The sequence below is a fragment of the Talpa occidentalis genome, unplaced genomic scaffold, assembly GCF_014898055.3.
Source record: "Talpa occidentalis isolate TD23 unplaced genomic scaffold, MPIMG_talOcc4v2.1 talOcc4.9, whole genome shotgun sequence".
NCBI classification, from domain to species: Eukaryota; Metazoa; Chordata; class Mammalia; order Eulipotyphla; family Talpidae; genus Talpa; species Talpa occidentalis.
This window is the reverse complement of record NW_023605305.1, coordinates 114,763,178-114,778,934: the sequence shown is the minus strand read 5'-3', so window position 1 is coordinate 114,778,934 and position 15,757 is coordinate 114,763,178. Positions and strand designations below refer to the sequence as shown.

Here is a 15,757-nt window from a genome sequence, read left to right as displayed (position 1 = left end):
TTATTCCCACTTTTAAATTCGGTGGCATTATGTGGGATTTAGGGAGTTTGCTGTGCCCCCAGCATAGACAGATACAGCTGCGCAGGTGGGGACTGGTATGTGTGTCCACGGGAAGAAAGGTAAAAGCAGAGTGTTTCGTGCCTTTTACTTTTATTTCTTGCTGATTTCTTCCTAGCTCAATCACAGGCTACAGTGTGACTGTGGGGAACCCCAGGGATGGGGCCTCGGCCTCAGAGAAGGAAACACATCAGTCACTGTGAATTGCTCAATAACTCTGGAATATTCCGTTTCTATTTCTGTTTCCTTTTCTGTTCTCTTGGCTACTTTACCTTCACAGTGACTACCAGTAGCCAGCTTTTAAGGTGATTTCCCTCAATGGCGTCATGGCCCCTATTCATTCTTTACAAAAGGGTCAGAAGTGCCTGGCATTATATTGCTGGTCTCTGTCACCTGGTGCTGAAGAAGCCCAGAGGGCTGCCTGGATATGGTTGGGGAATTTGCCGAAGGTTCTCCTGCCTCTCATCTCTTCGGTTTTCAAATGTTTGGCGCCATGGCAGCACTCCTGCTATCTGCCTGCCTGTGATTCAGCCCATCCTGGACACGAGGCTGCCCCGTGTCTGCTGCATGTCAAGTGGCTGGAGCCAATCAGCTCATTTGGGGCTTCTTCAGATGCCAATCAGAGCCCAGGGAAGTGACCTCACCCAGGCAGCCTGTGTGGGCGAGCATCTCCTGGAGCTGTGAGTGTCCCTAAGTCACTCCCTCCTCCCCTTATCTCCGATAAAGCAGCACCCACCACCAGGTCCCCTACCCCCCCAGAAGGGAGTAAGAAAGGCTAATTAAATTCTACAAAAGAGAAACTGCAACTCAGACACACAGCAGCTCTGGATGTGCAAAACAGGACATTGAGGGGACTCTGCAAAGACTTGCCTTTCAAAGTGGGGAGTCCAAGGCCTGGAAGTGGGTGGGTGCCTGAAGGAGTCAGTACCTCCTCTCTACCCTAGCACCTGGCTTTTAGAGTCTCCCCACAAAATAGCTGCAATCATTCCTTGTAAACAAGATCAAGGTCAAGTGTGGGAAAGGCAGGGCTGTGAGCTAAGATAATGGTGTCCCATGGCTGAGGACCAGAGGCTCAGAGCCAGCTGGTCTCAGGGTGTGGGCTGTTCTCACTATTCACTCTGCGCAGCCGCCAGATGAGCTCCCCAATGCTCCCTGGCAGGGCTAGACTGGGGATGTGGGCATCGCCCCGCAGAGGAAGGGGAGGGCCACAGACCCCGTCCACACGTTGGACTCTGATGGAGGAGCAGGGACTGGCCCGCAGGCTGTCCCCTTCACACTCCAGCCCTCTCCCGCCAGGCCTTACCCTGGACAGAGAGACAGATAAAAACATTTTATTAAAAAAATAAAACTGGTTTTCCTCCTCCTCACTGTGCTCGCCCCAATCATCTCGCAGAGAGCTGTGAGCGTGGGGAGGGGGCTGTGCACCGCTGGTTCAGGTCTGACACTCCAGCTCCTTCTCACCTTCCTCTCTCCCGCTCACGTAATTAGACGTCGGTCCTTTGCCCTTTCCTCAAGATATCAGAGGTGACCAAGGGGACAGGGGTGGGGGGGGGGGGGGGGGCAGAAAGAGCACAGTCATCCATTGGTCATCCGTCTCTGCAGCCCACTCCAGGGGCTGGGCAGGTTCCTCGACTCTGGGCACCACTCGCTGGTCCACTAGCCCTGGGTAGGCACAGTCATGCTGCGTCTTAAATCCAGAAAGACAGCGAACTCCTGGGTGCTGCTCAGGGTCCTGCTTTAGTATATAGCCTCATCCATGTTGTCATCACTGTCACCTCCGAAGTCCTCTCCGTTATCAAAATATGACATGATATAATCGGTTTCCTGAAACAGAAAGTACATAAATAACAGTCAGGCTCGGTTCTGGCATTTTCCTTCCGTCCTGTGTCCCAGGCCCTTTCCTCCCAATTGCACGATTCCAGGCTGCAGCTGGCTCTTGAGAAGAGCCAGGGCAGATGAGACAGAGGGGAGGCCCTACCCTTTGGGGGCTGCAGCCCTGGCACAGAGAGCACGGGGGAGGGGCTGGGCCCGGGGCCCAGGGAGGGGGACCCCCACCTCCTCATGCTCTTCCTCATCATACTCCTCCTCGTCCTCTTCCTTGTCTTCCTCTTCCTCTTCCTCTCTCCCCTCATCTTCCTCTGAGGTCACTTCTTCCTCCTTCTTCTCCAGGCTCTGCCATGAGGATGAATGGGGGGTCAGCAAGCAGAGCGGGGAAACTGAGGCACGCGAGACACAGGGGAGGTAATGGAGCTGGGGGGCAGGTGACAGCCCCGTCCTCACCTCTAGTTTCTGGATGGTTTCTTCTTTCTCTCCTGTCGTCTTAGGGGGCCTCTTCGGGAGCAGAATGGTGGTTCCTGGGGATGGGATCAAAAGGTGAACAGGGAGGGAGGCCCGCAGCCCCACCCGCCCGCCCTCTGGCGCAGGCCGTGTACTCTGCCGCCCCCTTGTGGCCGCCAGGGCATCCAGCAAGCACTGGTGGACTGGTCAGGACTGGGGTGGCCCCTGCCTGACCCTGACCCTCCCACTGATGAAGGAAATTTCTCTTCTCCCTCTTTTTTTCCCATATACACTCACGCTCCTTCTGTAACTTCCGCACTCGGATCTTCAGCTCCCGCGGCAGACGGCGCCAGTCTGGGCAGAGTGGAAATGTAAGTCAATGACATCACTCGGGGTCTCTCCGGAAGGGCTGTGTTTATTTATTCATTTTATTTTTATTCATGCATGCATACAAGAGCTGAGGTGCAGGCCAGAGGTATGGGGTGAGGGTGAGAGGATTCACCGGAGACAGAGTGGGGAGCAGAACAGGCAGATCGACTGAAATCCACTGCTGAGGGGAGCAGCAGGGGAGACAGGAGAGTCTGCTGCTGCCTGTGGGTAGCTCCCTCGCAGGGGATGGAACTCATGTTGCAATGGCTGCACTGAGACTTAACCCCTGTGCCACCAGGAGGCCCAGGAAGGACAGTTTTAAAGGGGGGTGTGGGTAAGGCTGAGTGAGGGTGAGAAGGGAAAAGGCTGCATCAAAGTTGCTTAAAACAAATCTGTGGCTTAGACGCCTCAGGGCAGTAGGGGCTCCTGCTTTTCAGGTAGTCTCCAAAGTGTTTTAGAGAACATCTAAGGCTCGTAAAGGTATTGAACAAAGGTAAGGTGGAGCAGAAGATGGGGGGCGGAGGGGGGAAGAGAAGGGTGCATGGGGTGGTGGCTGTGACTTGAAGCATCTAGACCATCTGCGGGAAGGGCAGTCAATGAAGGGCAGCCATCACCTACCAGGGTTCCAGTCAATGGCGTTGTCAATCGGCCCTGACATCTGGTATTTGTCTGAGTAACGCTCCACATCTGGGGGTCAGAAGTCGAGGGTCAAATTTTATCCTTTGAGAGCCCTACAAGGAGGTTGTTCCTAAGGGTGCAGCCCTCTCTGTACATAGGACTTGTGCTCCCTCACCCCAAACCCAGAGCCCAGGGGGTTTGCTGCAGGGAAGACTTTCAATACTCTTCTAAACTATCCCTTTACTACGCCAAATTCAAATGTTTTTAAAGCTCCCTTAGCCCAATGCCACGGTGATACTGAGAGAGAGCAGTGGAGAGCGTCCTTGAGAGCAAGGAACCCGGATTTCACTCTTGCCTTTGCTCACGGGGAAGGGGACTAACTCTGGAAGTCTGTCACCTCGCTGAGCTTCAGGAGGAAAACACCAGTTGGCAATGAACTGAAAAACTGCATCCCATGCCAGGAGGTAAATATCTACTCCCCATGCCTTCTCAGAGTACCCCCTTCTCCATGCCTCCTGGTCTCCCTGACTTCCCTTGACCTACTGACCAAAGGGGTAGTGCTTTACTTGGAGGGGCTTCTCAGGGGCCCAGCATCAGCCCTGTTTCTGATCGGCCAGTGCCTGTAATTCACAGTTAAAAATTTTAATCTATCCCCCATGTCTTGATCTTCTACTGACCAAGACTATTATGTAATGCAATGCAAACGAAGGCTGCTGTGATTATTATTATGACCTCCCAGTGAGCCTGTGAGCTTCCTGTGCCCCCTCTGGCTCCCAGCTAGCCCATGGGCCTGCACCCAGGGCGCCACTCAGGGGAGGCATGATGAGAGCATGTCACTGACCTCTCTTGGGGACAGCTGGCCGGATGAAGTAGGGGAGCTGCCTCATGGCCCCTCGCAGCTCCTGCTTCAGTGCCAGGACATATTCCCCCTCTTCTCCAGAGGGCAGAGGCACTGGGCGGAACTCCAGGGGCTAAGGAGGCAGGGACAGTGGTCAGTTCAGGGAGAAAATGGTGGAGGACCAATCTGGGAGTGCCACTCCCCCCAATTTAATCCAATGCCCCCACTGGGAGGAACACAGCATTTTGAAAGTTGGGGAGCCAGGTGCATGAGAAGTAAGGGTGGATACTTCCTGGCTTGGAAGACTTCCCAGGTGACCAGAGCATAGAGACAGGGAAAGGCAAGGTCAGGGTGGTGTTATGATGGCCCCGGGGAGTCTGGGGTCACGAAGAGCCCCAGGGGTACCAGGCTCTTGGGCCCAGAGGGTAAATACTCACAGGGAAGAGAGGAGAAGGCTGCAGGGTGGGTGGGGGCAGAGCATCCCCCTTCCCAATGCCCACAGCCTCCATGTTGAAGGTCAGCTGGCCCCGGCCACGCCCCCGGCCCCCACCCCTGTTGGCCATGGTGGGGGGGGCCTGGGTATTCAGCGTTCCAGTGAGAAAAACCTGATCAAGACAAAAACAAAGCTTTTATAAAAAGACTAGAGAGATGTTGCAGATGTAGCTGCCCCCCACACTTGTACACTCCATCATGGTGGGGGTGAGGGTGGGGTCTGATCCACTCCCCAGCCTGTAAAGGTTTCCTTTACCTTCATAGTTGGTGACCTGAGCTTGTTTCCTGAATCATTAATTCAAAAAACACTTTTTGTAATGAATTGAAATTTCTAGGACTTTTAGTTGGGATTGCATAATATGCTTTATCATCCTAAATATACACCTTAGGTCATGAAGCCTTTTTTTAAATCAAACACTTAAATCCCCATGAAAAGTAAAGCAAGTTCCTCGTTTTCCCTTACCAGCATCCATTGAACTTTTAGTTTAGATAATTATGACAATAAGACAATTTTTGTCTTCAATGTATATTTTACTTATATATCCATTTTGGTCATCAAACATTACCAAAATGATGGCTGCTTTTCTGTGGGGGAAAAAAATCTATTCGTGAAAAAAAAAAATGAGCAGCAATTCAGCTTCAGTTTCTCAGACCTTGGTTTTGATGACCTTGGAGTTCAGAAGAATCCTAGCCAGGTGCATGGTAGGATGCTTCTCTGCTGGAATCTGTCTGATATTTTTCTCCGGATTAGACTGGGGTTATACAGGTTCAGGAGGAGGGTCAGAGATAAAGCGCCATTTTCTTCACATGACATTAAGGGTCATGCTGGTTAGGGAACAATAACAGACAATATAATTAAGATCTCTAAAGTCAGTCATTTATCATATAATTGCTCCCACAATCCAGGGAAGGGAGGAGGCTAGGAGGACTGGAATGTGAGGGAAGGTTTGATGAATCACAAGGTCTCAAGTTTGGAAAAGTCTTTAGAAATCATGTATTCATTCATTCATTCATTCATTCAGCAAATATTTATTGCGCACCCACTACATGTATGCCAGGCACAATGACAGAAAATGGGAATCACAGTGAATCTTCTACTCTGGAAATGTCCTTCAATAAACCAGATTTAGTAAATTGCTGTTCAGCTTCTATTTAAACACCTTTAGTAAGAGGCCTCCCTATTTCACTTTGCAGTTCATTTCATTTTGGTTATTTATTCTTCAACCAATATCCAGCAGATACTCTAAGAGATATAGGCATTCCACAAAACATTAATGGTGAAAAGATTTAAAGATATGTATAAAGTAATCTATTTATTTGGTCATACACACTTATGAAATAAAAAAGTTGTTATCTGGTTATGTGTATCTTTTCTACACTGCTGTTGTAATAAGGGAAAATATTAATTTAAAACTTAAAAATATACAGTAATAGGTGAGATTAATAATGGATAGCAGGAAAGAAAGGTAGAAAAATGGCAGAATACAGAAGATGTCTCATGGGCAAGAATGAGCTGGCTCAGGTATCTTTCCATTTGATACAGTTCCAGCAGTAGTGGTGGGAATTGTTACAAAGCAGCAAGGAATCGGGAAAAGACCATCAGCTTGGAGGTTAGATGAACCTAACTCCACTTCCACACATCCCCATGTTACAACAAATGATCCAATGCTAATACATTCTAACTATTTAAGGTCCCTATTGCATTCAGAATTCCAAGTGACCCCCAAGGACCAGGGGTGAAAGGAACACAAGATTTTTATTTAATCCAGGCAATAAACTGAGAAAATATAAGCCATCCATCTCTACCCACTCAGTTCAGGAACCTGCAGTGAGTCATTTCTGCTTCCTAAGTCACGTGTGTCTTTTTCCTGAGGCCACCACTTTGACACCTGCCTGGTAGTGGAGGATTCCGCCTGCCCCATCTTGCATCCTGGACCCCAGTCTCTTTAGGGGCAGCAGGTGGGGCGGGGCTGCCCCTGCGATCTCCAAGCGGAAACCCCTGAGATGCTGGCCCACCACCTGGGAATTGCTGCAGGCTTTTAGAGTCTCTGACACCCACCGTGCCAGGGAAGGCATTGCTGGGGCCCACCTCAGTGATGGAATAAGAGTAAACTTCTTCAAGTTTCTGCCACTCTTGATTTCTGTCTTGGAGCACCTACAATCACATTGGTGTTCAAAACCCTGCTCGGATTAGGACTGGACCTCGGCAGATATGCACTGGTGCTGGCAGCCCTAACCTGGGCATCTTGCCTTGTCCCGGGGCCAGCAGCGCTAGGGCCTCGGTGGCCACTATCCATTATGGGTCTGGCCGGCCAGTAAGGCACCAGCCCTGTCACCTGGCTTGTGAGGAACTTCAGCCTGGCCTCATCTCTGTCCTCGACAGGGGTTATGGCGAAAGTCTGGGTCTTGAGCTGAGGATCTCTGGTTGCACCTTGAAGAAATCTACCCAGCTGGTGGCTTCCTGGGGCCTGCGGACCAGGTGTCTTCCCCAGTTTTCTCCAAGGCTCTCTTAACAAAGCAAGCTAGTGCCTTTGTCCTTAGGCACTGGACATATTTGGGCCTAGGCACAACTGGGAAAGCTCAGTGGCCTCCACAGAGTGTCTGGTTCCACATATCTCACATAAGGGCTGAGACGTCTGGAATAAGAGTAAACTTCTTCAAGTGATATTTAAAGGCAAAAAAAATCCACAATATAATGTAAAGTGGAGAGAGATGATAAAACACTGTATATACTGTATGACCCTCTCCATGTAGATTATTAAATATATATATGCACACATATGTGTGTATATATGTATACACGAAGAAAAAAACTGACAGGATACATAGTAAACTAAAAATAATAGTAATGGTTATCACTAAATTGTGACCATGAAATAATGGCTACTTTAATGTGTACATTTATGTGTTTCCAAATATTCTAGAATAAATGTATATTACTTCTATACTCAGAGAACAAGAGATGGCTTTGTTTTTAAAATGCTATATTACTTCTATACTCAGAGAACAAGAGATGGCTTTGTTTTTAAGAATGCTACCACCAGAACAGCCTTCCCTCTTTTGCAATGGAAGTATAGAATGCATTTCTTCTTTAGAATATTTTCCGGCTATTGACTGCAGAATATATAACAAAAAATGGAATGATCTGCAAAGTATTCTCTTACAAAAGATGTTTAAATGTAAGATACTAAATCTGGTTTATCAGAGGAAGGATGGACGTCTGGAGTAGAGGATTCGCTGACTCCCTTTTACTAGCATCGTGTCTGGCTTATAGTAGGTGATCAATAAATATATTGGATGAATGCATAATTTCTAAGGGCGCTTCCAAACTTGAGACCTTGTGATTCTTAAAGCTTCCTCTCCTCACCATTCCAGTCCTGGCTTCCACCCTTCTCTGGACCGTGGCGGCAATTATATGATGAACTGCTAATTTAAGAGATCTTAATTATATACTGGATTGTATTTTATTCATTGTGCCCTAATTACATTGGTTTAAATTGTGCCTCCCCAATCAATTCCATTCAATTAACTTTCAGTGGGCACTATGTATTAAGTACTAGAATCTGCCCTACACAATCTTATATTCTAAGAATAGAAACAGTGAGGAGTGAGCGATAGGTGGTCCAAGAGAGGATGCAGAAAATGCTATCGCTCAGGCGGGGAAACAACTCGGCAAGGAAGGGAGGCCAGAGAGCCACAGGTAGGGAGGAGTATTCATTTCCCCTGACTCCTGACAGGTAACAGAAGTTTGTCCGGCTCTTAGGGGAATCATACTAACAGATTCGGAAGAAGTGGATGCCACAGCAGTAGTCAGAGGTACACGAGTGAGTCTTACTTTCGGCTTTTATATCTCGACCCGGTTCCAGAAAGCCGGTTCCAGAAAGTCCCGCTCACCTCGGCGCGGCGCTGGGAAGCCAGGGGGGCTGGAGGGGCGGACCGGGGCTGACCCTACCGGCTGCCGGGAGGCGCGGTCGGCCGACCTCGCAGTTGGCCCCGGGGGCCTGGTCTGGGGAGTGCGGGACGCAGCCGGGCCCGCGCCCCCGATCAAGCCTTACCTGCTGCCCCAGCAGAGCCCACGCCGCAGCCACCTGGAAATTCGCTTGTCTTCCTCAAGATGGTGGCGTTCTGGGTCCGCCTCCCGGAGCTCCCGATTGGTGGGTTCCCCGGGCCAATCTAGGGGAAGCCGAAGAGGGGTCCGCCCCCTCGAAGCTGGGGACGGGAGCGGGAGGGAGCGAGCGCGCCCACCGGAACCCGGGCTGCAGAAGTCCGGCACCGAGGGATGGATGGGGTTGCAGGATGAACCCGGGCTCGGTTATTTCCGAGTCTCAGATAGAGGAACCCCTGGCTGGCGAGAGTTCACAGAAGGAGGCTTAATTTCACCCAGGGGCTCTGTTGAGGGAGCTCCCACAAAGAAATATAGCCCTTCCAGCGGCTCTTTAGGGGTCGGTCTTCTGGGGACTGGCATGCACAGTTGGCTCTCTCTCCCATCACCCCCAGGCCCTCCTGCAGTGTCCCCTGCTTCCCTCCAGCAACCAAAGGATGCTTCTTTTCTATCCCCCCCCCCCTTTGCTACCGTGTGTATGAAAGATGGGAGGATTAGGAATCAGAACCAGAGTTGGGAGGCAGGCCAGGAGCCCGGGGATTTCGGGCTCCCCGTGGCCCTGGGTTAAGGGGGAAGGGAAGAGAAGGCCTGCTTTCACAGAGAACAGAAATATCCGGGAAGAACTGAGATAAAATCTAGGAGTCAGTTAAGAAGAATGTCCAGGGCCTCTCTAGTGGCGCAAGGAGTTAAGCACCGCACTATGAAGAGGTCCGCAGCCTATGCAGCACGAGTTTGATCCCCGGCCGGCCAGGGAGCTACCCACATGGCGCAGCCGACCTCTCTGTCTTGCCCACTTCTTCCCTTAGCAGTGTGTTTCAGTCAGTCTGCCTGTTCTGTTCCCCACTCTGTCTCTGGTGAATCCTCTCACCCTCCTGCACATCTGGCCTGTACCCCAGCTCTTGTGTGCATAAATAAATTAACCTTTTTTTTAAAAAAAAAGAATGTCCCAGATGACCAAGAGGACATCCTGGGAGTGAACCCACCCCCCCCAGGTGGAGCTGCAGTGCCCAGGCCTCAGGGCAGGGCAGAAACAGAACTGGGAGGCTTTGAAGCACTTGCTTAACCTTACTAAGTCTCCGTGTCCTTATCTGCAACAAGGAAGATAATAATTCCTGTTTTACAGTGTCATTGGGGATAGTGTATGCAAAGTGTATAATGTGTATATATGTAATGTATATGTAGTGTCATTGGTGATAATGTATAAAAAGTACCTAATATAGTTGGTGTCCAGTAAATAAGTGGTCACTGGTAAAAATAGGTATCTTCCCTGAAAATCTCTCTCCCCCTTCTCCAGGAACATTATTTTTTATATTTTGTGTCTGGTGGCCTCCAGTCTCTGAATTATCTCAGAATTCCAGGTGAGTTGTCCAAAACCTTGGGATTTTTTCCTCATCCCCCCACTTCCTCTGATGCCTTCCAGCTGGACACAAACTCATTCCTAAAATATGCACATGGAAGCTATGGTAACCATGGAGACAGGGCAGGTGGCAAGGATAAGCAGAGACAGACAGTGAGAGAGACCAATTGCAACAGACAGGGAGAAAGAAGACATAGGGGCGCTCAGACACCTTCCAGCAAGATGGAAAAATAATGAGTCTAAACAATATTGAGAGTAAAGAGGTGCACTGAGAAAGGATGTGTAATGTTTGCTATTGTCTCTCTGTCCCCTTTTCTACCTCCCTATACCCCCCAAGAATTTGGAGAGAAGGTATCTGGCAGTGCCCCCCTGCTGTATATAAAAATGACCCCAGGTATCCACCCTCCCTATACTTATCTAAGAGGTCTGTGCAAGGGGCTGAGGTCCGGGTTGCTCGAGCTGTGGGCCCCGTGGGGGCAGGTGGAGTGAGGATGCACGCTGTGTCTGACTGCAGCTCTTCCTGACATTTAAACTATGAGAAGGCAGCCAGATTTCTCGCCTCTCTCTGCACAGTATGGACTCCGGGCGAGGAACCCAATCATTTCTCTCCACCCCTCTGCAGTGTGCCATGTGCCCTGTGTGGCAGGTCAGGTCTGGCGCACAGGCGCGCCTTAGAGCACCCAGCTCGAAGAATGGGCATCTGCCGGCGCTCCACCAAGACCTGGGATGGTCCCAGTCTGGGTCTCGCAGGAGGCTCCTCAGGAACCCTTAGGTTTGTTGGGGCTCAGGGGAGATCCGCTTAGCAAGGGAAGTCAGGATTGGAGCCTCTAGGTTTTGAGGGTTTGTGTGCATGGGTGGGGTAACGGTTTGGTGCCTGACGCCCCCACCCGCAGAGACTAGGCTATAAATAGCAAGGCAGAGCTCCGCCCCCCCCCCCCCCCACCTCCTAGCTTCTCTCCTCCCGAGCCGGCGCTGTGCCCGGGGCGCACCGGGAGGAGGGACCAGGATCCGGTGCCCGGGCGCAGATACTGACACCAAGGGAATCCTGGTGCGCCCCCCCCATCCGCCATGTGGGCCCCCGGAAACCCGGCTCCGCCACCCCGACTGCTCGGTGGCCCCGGCCTCAGCCCTGGCCCGGTGGAGATTCTGCGAACATTCAGGTATCTATTCGATTTTACAGCCTGGGAGGGGAAGGAGCAAGGAGTGATGGGGAATAGAGTGGGGCAAAAGAAACCCCCCATTCTCCCCTCACCCGTTTTAGGTCCCAAACGCAAGCTGCTTCCCTCCCCCCACTCAATTTATGGGGCTGTGGCAACCTAAAAGAGGTTAGGAATGGGGATGTGAGTGACTGTGTGGGTGCATGTGTGTGGTTGGGTGGCGTTCAGCATCCTAGAAAGGGGGATTCCAAGTGCGGATAAGAAAAGGGGGGTGCTGGAAAGGTCTGATAAGCCGTGGGGTGAGGGTGGGGGTGCGGATATCCCTGCGCGTGCACGTACGCATTTGCACGCGCGCTCATCCTTCAATGCGGGTGCACCCTTCCCACCTCCTCAGGCATGCGCTCGGGGAGGGGGCGGCTCTCAGGCATGAGTGAGAGGAAGGGCTGCGCGCCGTGGCGTGGAGCCCGCCCCTGCCCCTCGCCGGGTCCTTCCATCCGTGGCTCAGCGTCGCCACCCGAATCTGTCAATAAGATCTCTCCTTTTCTCGCAGGGATTGGCTTCGCCACTGAGCCCCCAGGTCTCCGCCAGCCACCACCCCACGCCCTTAGCCATCCTCGGCAGGTCTCGGTCCCGGCTTCGTCGGCGCCCTCGCCCCAGCCGCAGCTATGCTGCACACAGAGGGCCACGCTCTCCTCCGGGCCGTGGGGCAGGGTAAGCTGCGCTTGGCCCGTCTGCTTCTGGAGGGGGGTGCCTACGTGAATGAGGGGGATGCCCAGGGGGAGACTGCACTAATGGCAGCCTGCCGGGCCCGCTACGACGACCCCCAGAACAAGGCGCGCATGGTCCGCTACCTCCTGGAGCAAGGCGCGGACCCCAACATCGCAGACCGCCTGGGGCGCACCGCACTCATGCACGCTTGCGCCGGGGGTGGGGGCGCCGCCGTGGCCTCGCTGCTCCTGGCCCACGGCGCGGACCCCTCGGTTCGCGATCACGCGGGCGCCTCGGCACTGGTGCACGCCCTGGACCGCGGGGACCGCGAGACCCTCGCCACCCTGCTGGACGCCTGCAAGGCCAAGGGCACGGAGGTCATCATCATCACCACCGACACCTCGCCCTCGGGCACCAAGAAGACCCGGCAGTATCTCAACTCCCCGCCGTCCCCGGGGGTGGAGGACCCCGCTCCCGCGCCCCCTAGCCCGGGGGTCTGCACGTCGCCTTCGGAAATCCAGCTGCAGACTGCGGGGGGCGGCGGGAAGGGGTTGCTGTCCCCTCGCGCCCAGGAGGAGGAGGAGAAGAGGGACGTCTTTGAATTCCCTCTTCCTAAGCCCCCCGATGACCCTTCCCCTTCTGAGCCGCTCCCCAAGCCCCCGCGCCACCCTCCGAAACCACTCAAGCGGCTCAACTCCGAACCCTGGGGCCTCGTGGCGCCCCCCCAGCCGCTCCCGCCCGCGGAGGGGCGGCTGGGGATGGAGCGCCTGACCGCCGAGCTCAACGGGCTGACCCTGGCCGGCAGACCGCGCCTCTCCCGCCGTCACAGCACCGAGGGCCCGGAGGACCCACCCCCGTGGGCGGAGAGAGTGGCGGGCGGGGGTCCTCTCTCGCGCCGGAACACCGCGCCCGAGGCGCAGGAGCCGGGCCCGCCCTCGGGGCTGAGGCAGAAACTGAGCCGCATGGAGCCGGTGGAGCTCGATGGCCCCGGCAACCTCTGCCCCGACTCGCCGGAGTGCAGCCGCCTGGCCCTGGAGCGCCGCCGCTACAGCGCCTCCCCGCTGACCCTGCCCCCCGCCGGCTCGGTGTCCTCGCCGCGCCAGTCCCAGGAGAGCCTGCCCGGGGCCGTGTCTCCGCTGAGCGGGCGGAGGCGGAGTCCGGGGCTGCTGGAGCGCAGGGGCTCGGGGACGCTGCTCCTGGACCACATCTCGCAGACGCGGCCTGGTTTCCTGCCGCCGCTCAACGTCAGCCCCCACCCCCCGATCCCCGACATTCGCCCCCAGGCCGGAGGTCGGGCGCCCTCGCTGCCCGCCCCTCCGCAGGCGGGGGCCCCGGGCTCCCCCAGGACCAAGCGCAAGTTGGTGAGGCGCCACTCCATGCAGACTGAGCAGATCCGCCTGCTGGGGGGCTTCCAGAGTCTAGGGGGGCCGGGGGAGCCAGGGCGCTGAGAGGCGTGAGAGGAGCCAAGGAGAGGGGATCAGGTGGGAGAAGCAGTTCACACACACACACCACGGACACCGCGGTCTCTTGCATGTGCTCCTGGGCACGCTGCGCACACGTGGGGAAACGTGTCCACAAGCACAGTCCTCTCATTCGCAGGGAAGGGTAAGTACTCACTGGGCACGGAGGTCCACGCAGGCATGCCCTGGTCACTTCACTTGCACACGGGAACTCCCTGTGTGCCCACAGGCAGGGCACACACAGGGCCACTTGTGCTAGGGCCCCAACGGGTTCCAAAATCACTTGCATTTGTTCAGAAGCAGCTGGGAGCCCTACTTATGGGTAGTCTCCAATCTCAGTCCTGCAGACCAAACTCCTTGCTTTCCATGTATGCCCTGCGACACAGCCCTGTCATGATTTTGCACACTCTACCCTTTTCATGAGTGTTCCACGCAGTTCTGCAGGTCCTGCTTTCCTCTCCAGGCCTGGCTCCGTGTTCACACCCTGCTTCCAGCCCTCACCACTTTTCAGGATATCTTCACTCTTCATGGGGGTTTCTTGCAGCAAACCCCAGCCTCAGTTCTGCTGCTACCCTTCCTGCTCTCAGCTTTACTTCTCAACTTCCTGCTTCTTATTCCCACCCTGTTCCCTCAATACACCAGGTTGTCTCATTTTCCCAGTGGGTGGGTCATGGGCTCTAAAGCTGCTATTCTGTCTGTCTGAGCTTATGAACACCCCCACAGGTTGAAGTGGGGATTGACCCTAAATCACTCCTCTCTCCACTTGACATCAAATAAATGTGTTCAGAAATCTCTGTTTTTTTCACTTCTGCCTGGGAGGGTGGGGAAATGAGGAATGGGGAGGGGGTCATGCTAACTACAGCTATAATGATCTAGGGGATATTTAGGGGTACCAGCCACCTTCTTCCCAGGAGACTGAAAAAGCAAGTGTCCTGAAGCTTTTATAAGATATTTGACAGGCTTCATATCCCCTAGGCTCCCCTACGCTCATCCTCAATTCTTTAAGATTCCTACACAGATTCCCTCCATCACCCACAGATATACCCCAGCAGATTAACTGTCCCTCCTTCAAGCTTCCTATTTTGTGACCACTCACAGCTTTTCCTTGGGGGGGGGTGTTCTAACTTTCATCTCCTCAGGTGAATTTCATTTTCTTCCATTTTTGGCTATTTCATCACCTTTGATTTCTGAGCCACTGTAGGTTGGACAGAAAGATTGGGGGAGGGGAGCCTCCCCGGTGGCGCAGCGGTGGAGCGTTGGGTTGCGAAGCTGCCCGCAGCCTCTGCAGCGCTGGTTCGATCCCGGTGGCCACGGGGCGCAGGTCCCACATGGCGCAGACCTCTCCTGCTGCGCCCGCCGCTCCCCTCAGCAGTGTATTTCGTCAGTCTGCCTGTTCTGTTCCCTGCTCTGGTGAATTCTCTCACCTTCCCGCACCTCTGACTGTACCCAGTGCTTGTATAAATAAATAAATCTTTAAAAAAGATTGGGGGAGGGAAGGAGAGAGAGAGGGAGAGAGGAAAAAGTCAGTACATAACTTCACCTAAGTAAAAATGGTATAGGGGTCAACTGACAAGTGTGTGTGTGTGTGTGTGTGTGTGTGCGTGCGTGTAAGAGTAACCAGAGGAACCCAACCTAACTGATCCATGAACAAGGGTACCTATCTTAATCTGGCCCCTCAAACTCGAAGTTTCCTGATTTTCTGCTTATATTCTAACCCTTCCTCTAACGGGAGGGAGAGGATGCAGCCCTCCACTCTTACTCCCTCCCCCAATTTAGAGTAGGTGAAATCAGAAAATTACTCAACAATGAGGTAAAATGAAAGACCAAAATATGTCTGACCCCCACCCCCCAGCTATTTCTTTTGGGCGATCTATCTGGTCCTTATATATTACAATAAAACCTAGAGTGGCTGTGATTATTAAACAGGACACCGCGCCGAGGCACACTGCACGGTGTTGCACGCTGCACGGTGTTGCACGCTGCACGGGGTTGCACGCTGCACGGTGTTTCACACTGCACGGTGTTGCACGCTGCACGGGGTTGCACACCCGCTGAGTCCATGCTCCTGCAATGTCCCTCCCCGGGGCCTTCGCCCGCCGCCAACAGCCTCGGACACTCGCATCACTGAGCCGGGTTCCTCATCGACAGCTAGAACAAGAGGCGGTGGAACGAACGGTCTCCACGAATTCCCTCATTGTCTGCCAGTCCCCCCAGACGCGCCCGCAGCCGCCTCCCCGGGGGCCGGGCGGGCTCCGCAGCGCGCGCGGGGCCGGGAGCCGGGGCTGCTCCGCGGGCCGCCGGCCGCGCTCTCCCCCCGCCATT

The 15,757-nt window shown here is 53.8% G+C and overlaps 2 protein-coding genes and 1 long non-coding RNA gene across 6 annotated transcripts; 2 read left to right on the top strand and 1 right to left on the bottom strand.

Moving 5' to 3' along the window:
* Nucleotides 1-1,608: 1,608 nt before the first annotated feature.
* POLR3GL (RNA polymerase III subunit GL) lies at nucleotides 1,609-8,779 on the bottom strand. Of its 2 annotated transcripts, none has more exons than XM_054691238.1 (8): nucleotides 8,707-8,779; nucleotides 4,597-4,764; nucleotides 4,163-4,292; nucleotides 3,322-3,390; nucleotides 2,632-2,688; nucleotides 2,338-2,411; nucleotides 2,113-2,229; nucleotides 1,609-1,881 (listed from the first exon to the last, which is right to left on the bottom strand). In XM_054691238.1, the coding sequence occupies exons 2-8, from the start codon at nucleotides 4,720-4,722 to the stop codon at nucleotides 1,795-1,797; spliced, it is 660 nt and encodes a 219-aa protein (XP_054547213.1). In that variant the 5' UTR covers nucleotides 4,723-4,764; nucleotides 8,707-8,779; the 3' UTR covers nucleotides 1,609-1,794. The 2 variants fall into 2 exon arrangements, with proteins under 2 accessions (XP_054547213.1, XP_054547214.1); XM_054691239.1 differs by lacking the exon at nucleotides 8,707-8,779 and adding an exon at nucleotides 8,487-8,621.
* Nucleotides 2,650-10,957, top strand: LOC119235773 (uncharacterized). The gene is made up of 5 exons (XR_005122913.2): nucleotides 2,650-2,705; nucleotides 3,592-3,785; nucleotides 8,389-8,467; nucleotides 10,048-10,111; nucleotides 10,733-10,957. It is a non-coding gene; the product is annotated as an uncharacterized LOC119235773 (long non-coding RNA).
* Nucleotides 10,958-11,066: 109 nt separating this feature from the next.
* On the top strand, nucleotides 11,067-14,256 carry ANKRD34A (ankyrin repeat domain 34A). Of its 3 annotated transcripts, XM_037499268.1 has the most exons (3): nucleotides 11,067-11,270; nucleotides 11,372-11,435; nucleotides 11,818-14,256. In XM_037499268.1, exon 3 carries the CDS (start codon nucleotides 11,933-11,935, stop codon nucleotides 13,421-13,423), a length of 1,491 nt encoding a protein of 496 aa, XP_037355165.1. In that variant the 5' UTR covers nucleotides 11,067-11,270; nucleotides 11,372-11,435; nucleotides 11,818-11,932; the 3' UTR covers nucleotides 13,424-14,256. The 3 variants fall into 3 exon arrangements, with proteins under 3 accessions (XP_037355165.1, XP_037355166.1, XP_054547147.1); XM_037499269.1 differs by lacking the exon at nucleotides 11,372-11,435; XM_054691172.1 differs by lacking the exon at nucleotides 11,067-11,270 and having other exon boundaries at nucleotides 11,354-11,435.
* Nucleotides 14,257-15,757: the final 1,501 nt, after the last annotated feature.